At 44.4% G+C, this 8,625-nt stretch overlaps 2 protein-coding genes across 2 annotated transcripts in view; one reads left to right on the top strand and one right to left on the bottom strand.

The window, feature by feature from the left end:
• Positions 1-8,625, top strand: part of LOC109471660 (gastrula zinc finger protein XlCGF57.1-like) — a gene marked incomplete at its 3' end in the record, with an annotated part of 92,047 nt that overhangs the window by 20,152 nt on the left and 63,270 nt on the right. The window lies entirely within an intron of this gene.
• On the bottom strand, positions 6,218-8,619 carry LOC109471662. The gene is made up of 2 exons (XM_019770998.1): positions 6,769-8,619; positions 6,218-6,513 (listed from the first exon to the last, which is right to left on the bottom strand). Exons 1-2 carry the CDS (start codon positions 8,061-8,063, stop codon positions 6,243-6,245), a joined length of 1,566 nt encoding a protein of 521 aa, XP_019626557.1. The 5' UTR covers positions 8,064-8,619; the 3' UTR covers positions 6,218-6,242.

Raw genomic sequence — 8,625 nt, 5'->3', positions numbered from 1 at the left:
GATGATCAACACTAAAAATCTAGTGTTTAAGACTTTGTGGCATAGGACAGTGTTGCCATGTAAAGGGTATTGATCGGCATTAACCACTTTGCTCCTTTTGGCGCGTCAATTGACCGTCAGGGGTTCACCCCTAGTAACACCTCCGCTTACTTATGCAAAGGTTGACTTTTATATTATGATGAATTTTATTAGTTATTACTTATGTCTCCTTTGATTTGACTCATTGTACCGGTATACCGTATACGTTATCAAGTTCACTCGATGTACTATTATTTACTCTTTGCTCCTTACCTCCTTTGTTTTTTTATTTGTTCTAATTAGTCATACATACGATACATATAGACCAACCCTCTGTACTCATGTCTTGTTAATAGGCCTGCAGGACGTTCACCTTAAATGACACCTCCGTCTCTATAAACAGTTACCGGGTCTGGATCGTGCAGGCAATGAGTTTTTAATGGAAGAGTTTGGAGATTTTACGGCACGTACCTACCACTATTGCTAAGTGTGTGCAATTAAAGCATGCAGTATCGTGGTATGTTCTTTACCCGCTATACACTTAAGGGCAAAGGACCAAGGCCAATGGCAATGGCCAGTTGTATTTTGGAGACCATCTCTGTATTATTGACGTATCTGTATCTGCATAGCCGCCGGTATAACTTCAGCGTAACACACTAGCTTAAAGGACATATCGTATAGTATGCTTTTGTGTAAGCAAAGGTACAGTAGCATTCTAAAAGGTAGTGAAGACATGGGTATGTTTTGGGGTGTGAGAGGTCTAAATGTTGCTGGCGTCGTTACTATGACGTCCCCTCAACAAACTTGTCTCCACAACACTAAAATGTAGTAATGTCTCATGATGACTTTTGGCCGTGTGAAGGTCTAAACCAAGCTGCCGTTACTATGACGTCGCCTCAACAAACCCGCAAAACACCGCCCGTTCCCAGGTTTGCCTCGTGCCGAAGTTACCGAGTCCGTGTAGCTGGTAATGCACGTGTTTGGAGAGTTTGCGCCACGCGCCGCTGGAGTCAAGTGGCTTTGCCTTCATGACGTCCTACTGAGGGGCACAGTCCACCGGTATCCAGAACTGTGCCTGCGGCAAATCTACGTCTCAGATACATAGAGACTATCTAGAACCGTGCCTGATACTAACCTGATCTATTCAGACATTGAGCTAGACAGGTACGGTTATGGATTCGCGGAGACTATAAAGAATTGTGACCCTTACCCATGCAAACATCTAACTAGGCACGGTTCTGGATACGATATAAACTTTCCGACCCTCTGTACTCATGCCATGTCATTAGGGCGGTCGGGCGTTCACCTTAAGTAGCACCTACGTCTAGTCTCTATAAACAGTGTTTAAAACACGCATTCATTATTATTGTCAGGCGTGTTTTATGCTGTTACTGCATGCAATATTACGACATGCTTGTCAAAAACCGTCAACTTCATGCCAAAGGCAATTTCAGATTCTAACTGACGTATTTTATGACTTACTTTTATTTCTACATTTCTTCTCTCACATAGTGGTATAACAAGTGCCCACAAAGGTAGTTCAATTTTTTAAAATGTAGTAAAATCTAACGGAGATATTTCGTGTTAGAAGTCTTAATGTTGGCACAAATCAGACTATCGTTACTATGACGTCCCCTCAACACAACCGTCCCCACAACATCGCCCGTTCCCAGGTTTGCCTCGTGCCGAAGTTACCGAGTCCGTGTAGCTGGTAATGCACGTGTTTGGAGAGTTTGCGCCACGCGCCGCTGGAGTCAAGTGGCTTTGCCTTCATGACGTCCTACTGAGGGGCACAGTCCACCGGTATCCAGAACTGTGCCTGCGGCAAATCTACGTCTTGGATAAGCAGAGACTATCCAGAACCGTGTCTGATCCTAACCTGACCTATTCAGACATTGAGCTAGACAGGTACGGTTATGGATTCGCGGAGGATATAAAGAAACGTGCCTTATTGTAACCCTGAACCATGCAAACATAGAACTAGGCACGTTTCTGGATACGATATAAAGTATATTCTCTGCACTCATGCCATGTCAATCGGCCGGTAGGGCGTTCACCCCAGGTAGCACCTCCGTCTCTATAAACAGAGTGTAAAACACGCACCCAATACTATTGTCAGGGTTACGCTTTATGTTATTACGACATGCAGTGTTACAATTTACATAATCATACTTGTCTTACACCGTCAACCCCATGCCAAAGCGGATTCTAAGTTGAACTTGACCACTGTACAATTTCTTATCTTATAATTTGCTTTTATTAGTAAATTTCTTCTATTACATAGTGGCATAACCAGTCGCCATAAAAATAGTGCAACATTCTAAAACGTATTGATATCCAACAGATATTATACTTTGTGTGAAATTGTCTAAATGTTGGCATCAACCAGGCTATCGACGTCGTTTACTGTGACATCAGATCAAAACCGCCCGTCCCCACAACACCCGCCGTTCCCAGGTTTGCCTCGTGCCGAAGTTACCGAGTCCGAATAGCTGGTAATTGACTTGTTTAGACAGTTTGCGCCACGCGCCGCTGGAGTCAAGGATGTGGCCTGGACTTTGTGTCGTTCTACCGAAGCCCAGACCAATAAGAGGTCTGCATTTTGGCCTCTGATTATAAGACTTTCATCCTGCAGAAGTAGCGCCACAGTCGGGCTCAACCCTACAGACGGACAGGATGTGGAAACTGCTGCTGATCGCGGCTGTAGTCGCCTGGCCGGCCTCGGCACAGGGTAGGTGTCAAATTTGTGTAAGCAGCGTATCAATCAGGAACAACAGTTAGGCTGTTTATCGTTCATTAATTTTCATATTTTGCAACAAACTTTGGGTAGAGAAATAATTGCGCACGATCAGTCGGGACATGTTTAATAAGGACTGCCTAGTTATGGTGATAATCTTTGGGGATGGAGAAAGCGGTTTATCAACAGGCAACAAATATCCGTCACTTTAGAAATAATGGTACGTAGGAAGATGTAACCTGGGGTAAACAGGAAATTGTTTATTTGGCATTGATTCTCTTTACCCTATCTTGACCGTTATTTTTGCATTTCAAATGCTGCGCGTCAAAATGCTATGATATCAGTTGAATATTGGGCCATTGGAACAACAAGCCATTCTGCCATTCGATCATCTGCCAGCCATTTACTAAATGTCGCTAGATGGCACTGTTGATACGTCAACCTGATTGCTGCAATTTTACTACATGTCGCTAGATGTCGCTGTTCACATGTGGCAATGTCTGTACATCGCGGGTACGATTCCCGAAATGTGATTATTTTTGATTGCTCTGTTGGTGTAAGGCGTCCCACGGGTTACCCAAGCAAAGATCTCATTTTAATATGATAATAAGCTACTGTAATATTGTAATGAGCCAACTGCAGCCCGGATGCTTATAAATATGCAACAGTTTGAGTGATAACCCACTGCCTCTGCCCCACCTGCCGTTTTGCATTTGATTTGATCGCGAATTTCATCCCTGCGGAGCCTCTCTTTTGTTACCAATCCCCTGATCAAGCGTAGAACTCATGAGGATTGCATTCATCTTCTTCTTTCTTCTTTACTCATCCTCTTCTGAGGTGCAGCGCGTAAAGTTTTGTCTCCAGTACTTTCTGTCTTTCATAGCAGATAAAAGTTCCACTCCTTGTACACCAGTGTCAGACTGGATAAGACTCTTGAGTGTTGTGATTGGACGCCCACTCCTCTTTTCTGCCTCTGGAGTCCAGAGGAGTAATCGACCCGCTGGTTCTGTACCACGAGTCACATGACCCGCGAGGCTAAGCCGACGTCTTTTCACTACCGTGGTGATGTTTGGGAGTGCTCCATATAACTGTTTGTTCGTCATGTGTTTACACCAGGGTGTGTTGAAACTTGAAACTTGTTATAGACTACCCGCAACATCTTAGTGTAAGTACCGACAAGTTTTTTGGATCTCGTAGTGTTTATGACCCAAGAATCGGACCCGTATAAAAGAATAGCTTCAATACATGCTTGAAATACTTTTGTTTTAGTTTGTTTTCTAAGGCCATGTTGATTTGATTATATGGATGACATCCTCTGGGAACCCCAAAATTGATGCGAGCGAGCGAAAAAAAAAGTTTGGCAAAAAAAGTTGTCTTTATTATGAAATATAAGTGGTCCGGAAGGTTGAATAAATGACTAAACACACAGAGTATGGTGACCAAACAAGAACTTCTTTATTTTCATTTTCTTTACATCTGCAGCTGTCATCCTTCCAGGGACCTGAAGAAAAACAGCATGAAAAGCAGCTGTTAGATATCAACCCTTCTAATATATTAATTTGTTATCCTTAGAAATGTAGTTTCCAAGGAGTTGGTAGATATGATATATGGGCACAAATATGGATGGAAGGGGATGAATACTTAATTTAAATGGATTGGTGCTGATGGGATTATGCTTTTCAACGTAGCACTTTGTGATGATGATGACTGGTTTATTCATATATTCATATATATAAACAGATAAACAAATAAAAGTCTGTGGCAGCCAAAATGGCTGAATTAGCGACTTTTTACAATTTAAAATCAATACAGCCTTACAAATACTGTATATACATGTGGAATACGATTTCAATATTACTATAAAAACAGCCGTTATAACATCCGGAATATTTAAACTTACACATCGTTCAATAACTTTGTCATGAAGTAGATGGAGCTCTTAGTAAATCGAACAGTTCTGTGTCTGAGAGTCTGTAGCTGTTTGCTAGACCTGGTCGTCCTGCCTGATACGGTCTCGCGGCTTGGTGGCAGCCAGTTTCTGTAGATCGGGGATTTCAGCAGCGATTCAGCATACTTCCTGCACAGTTCATGCCGTCGTTGGGAAAGTGTGGATAGGGAGAGTTCAGATAGGGTCGAGCTGTAGTTACTGTAGTTCTGTCCAAGAATGATTCTACATGCTCTCCTCTGTACTCTCTCTATTGACTGGCATTCAGCGACTGTAAGTCCCGGGTGCCACACTTGGCATGCATACTCCAAAACTGGACGTATGAACCCGATGTAGACGAGTACAAGGTCGGCAGTCTTCAACCCGTATTTGTACAGTGTCCTTAACATGTAGAGCCGTCTGCTTCCTTTCCCAACGATCTTTTCGACGTGTTTGGTCCACTTCAGGTTACTCTGCAGTATGACGCCTAGGATGCGTGCAAACTCGACGACCTCCAGCTGTGTGGGACCGACTGTGATCACAGGTGGGGGTGGCGGATGCTTCATAAAACAGAACAGCAGGACTTTACATTTTGACGGGTTCAGGGTCATATGGTTGTCATCAGTCCATCTGACTAAACCGTCGACGTCGTCTTGGATGGCGGGTGCTTTGAGCACGTGTCGTGATTCTAATAATGACAAGTCGTCGACATACTTAAAGGTGTCCGCTGTTAATTCCTCGGCGGGTACGGCGTCGTTGACAAGTGCCAGGAAGACTAACGGCCCTAGTTTGGTGCCTTGTGGTACTCCGCATGTTAGTGTCTGCCAGTCGGACACAACACCTTGATATCTGACCCGCTGGCGTCGCTTAGAGAGAAAGTCAATGATCCAAGGCACGACAGACGGGCGAACCCCTAGGTCGATCAGCTTGTTAATGGCAGTGTTGTGATGGACCAAGTCAAACGCACGTGAGAAATCCGTCAGGACAAGGGTTGACACGTGACTATGTTTATCCGCAGCTTCCAGTAACTTGTGTGTCAGGAGCGTCATGTAATGTGTAGTAGACCGGCCACGAAGTGACCCGTACTGTCGCGAGTCTACACAGGGAAGTATGTCTTGCAGACACCAGTCAGTTACAATACCTTCGCATACCTTTGCAAACACTGATGTTAAAGAGATTGGCCTCAGCTTTGACAGGCTCGGTGGCAACTCCTTGGGAACAGGAATGACGTCAGCGTCCTTCCAAACGTCGGGGACAACACCTTGTTAGAACTGTATTGACAAAGCAAATAAAATAAAAGACACCTTAGTTGCCATCCTCCTCCTCTCTTCTCCTTTTCACCTTCTTTCGTCCCCGGGTTCTCTCCATGATCCCTGCAGATTTGCACACCTACAAGAAAATTGCAAGATGGGAAGAAATCATTTATTGATTGACTTTTACAGTATTTGGATGTCACTACAGTATTTATCTCCAATTTAAGACTGGTTTGAGAAGGGAATTACCATGTATATATTGCTATGAGGATATCTAACCTTCATCAACAAAATATAGTTCTTTCATGTATTAAAATTTGTATGGTTGTGTATGCACACAAAGTAATATCTTCACAGACATTGTACATGATAAATCTGCACAAGTAAATAAAGACTTAAAACCCACCTGACACTCTGGATGAACAGTCTGGAACTGCTGCATCTTCTCTACAGGGATGGGCAGTGTCTCCTCCGCTCCACATTGCCAGCAAACCAACGGAAGGATTGCCCTCAAGGCTGCTGGTGCCTTTAGTCTTGTAGAGTAGTAGTACTGCTCCACTGGCCGGTCACATGATAGAGCCCTGCACAAAACAGGTGTGAACATTAGACATAAGATTAACTTGCTGCAGAAAAAACAGCTACTTTGTGAAACAATAAATCAACTGTCTTACCCATTTAAACAGTTTTGCTATATTTAGTCTACTTCTTGCATCTTTTAAAGTCCAGCTGTAGGTCATACAAAGTACTATTGTGATGAGCTACAATTGTACTACAGCCTCAGAATACTTACTTTGTCAAACAATATAAACTTCACGTACACTAGTACTATAACTCACCTACTCACATAACAGATCTCTCTCAGAGGATGGTTCTCAGGTACCCAGCATACTCCACAGGTGTACATGGAGTCCTCCTTCAGACTGTCCAAGTCTTTCTTCTGTACTGCTGTGAGAGCTCGCTGACTGTGGATTGTTCTGGGTTTCCCACAATCCAAACAAGCCACTACACCTCTGGTGTTTTCCGCACATGGGGAGAATGGCATACCGTGGTCCTTGGCACGTGAATCTTTCAGACTTGGTCTGTATCCCTCAGATGTTGCAGTGCCATACACTTCAATGAACGGCCTGTAGTGCTCCCCAGTACCGTCAGCTACCGGATCTGGAAAGTTTTTCAGTTGGTTGAACACCTCTGGAGGGAGCTTTGGCTTCTTGCATATTGTGCATGCACTGTCGCCACACTTCTTGATGCTGAAGCTGTAATGCCTGGACACACAGCAGTGGTGCATAAATGCCATGAGGTCTTTCTTGTTTTGCACCTTGACCTTGGTGGGGTCACCCTTTGTCAGAGTTTGGACGACCATCAAGATCAGTTCCCACATCTCCTCTACTTCTTGATCTGTGGCAGGCTCGATGGTAGACACTGCTTCACCTTTCAAACTTAGGCGCTGGAAAAGTTCATTCATCATTGCACGTGTCTTCTCTGTGCTTGCTACAAGTGCCTGCTTGAGCTCTGGGTGTTTGTCAGCCATAGCTTTGACATCCTTCATAGTGCCAAGTCCAGCTAGCTTCTCCACTGCAGGAGGCATCTTCTCCCTCATCACACCGATAGCTTGCAATGACAGATTGATAATGCTCATCACCCTTTCCACATGGTTCCGAAAACTCTTTTGCGGGGCAGTTCGAGCACATACAAGCATGTCTAAGTCTGCCATGATGAACATGCATATCAGGGACACCTGTGTGCTGATGTAGGTGAGCCTGTGGTCAGGCCCTCCATCGCTGTATTGACACAATATTGGCAAGCCAAGCTTTCCAGCTTGGGTGAGGATGTGAAAAAGTTCTGTTTGATGTCTGATGGGCGACGAAGGTTGAAACGTTGCGTCCTTCAATGACACGAACACCTTTCCGCGGTAGAATGACTCACTGGCACTTTCAGGAACTTCACAGACAAGTGTCACACTGGGAACAAGTTTCACCTTCGCGAAGTCATGGTCTGCAACAACGAAAACTGTGTCTTGTGCAACTAGTACAGACTTGCCTCTGTCCACGGCAGCTAAGGGGTATCCTGGTTCCCCCACCTTTATGCTGTGCTTGTCATCAAGGCAAACAAATGCGGTGAAGTCTCGGAACATCACTGCAAACTCTTTCAGGTACTTGAAAACAGCGGCCGCATAATGACAGTCGGGTGGTCATGGTTCAGTTGTCTGCTTTGTACCATGTACTTGATTCCCAGCCTACCTGTATAGCGTACAGCTCTATCAGCGTATGGATTTTTAGGCCAAAACTGAAGACTTACCCATGATGGAGAGGGTATCTTTGCTTCCTCAGGAAGCCTCTTGGCCACTTGAGTGATAAAATCCTGGATTGACATTGCCAGTGCCATGTAGCAGACTTGTCCGTGTCGCCTGTCATCAACACTTCTCAGCTGCATTTCTTCTATCACCTTTGCAGCCTCATTCCAGAACTCTGGATAACTTTCCTTCCTCTCATTCAAAGACCTCACTCCACAATGAGGTCTGGGTCCTCTGAATCTAGAAGCATCTTCAGTCTTTGTCTAATGTCTTTGCTCAATGGACACTCTTCTACTGTGGCATCATTCGTCAGATACTGATACATTTCTCTCAGGACAACAGGTGTGGCACTGGTAACCAATGTAAAGCGATCACTGAACTTCTTGTGCATCTCCCTAGTATG

The sequence above is a fragment of the Branchiostoma belcheri genome, unplaced genomic scaffold, assembly GCF_001625305.1.
Source record: "Branchiostoma belcheri isolate BF01 breed outbred unplaced genomic scaffold, Haploidv18h27 scaffold252, whole genome shotgun sequence".
Classification (NCBI taxonomy): domain Eukaryota; kingdom Metazoa; phylum Chordata; class Leptocardii; order Amphioxiformes; family Branchiostomatidae; genus Branchiostoma; species Branchiostoma belcheri.
The sequence above is the reverse complement of the archived record's forward strand: the minus strand, read 5'-3'. Positions and strand labels throughout refer to the sequence as shown.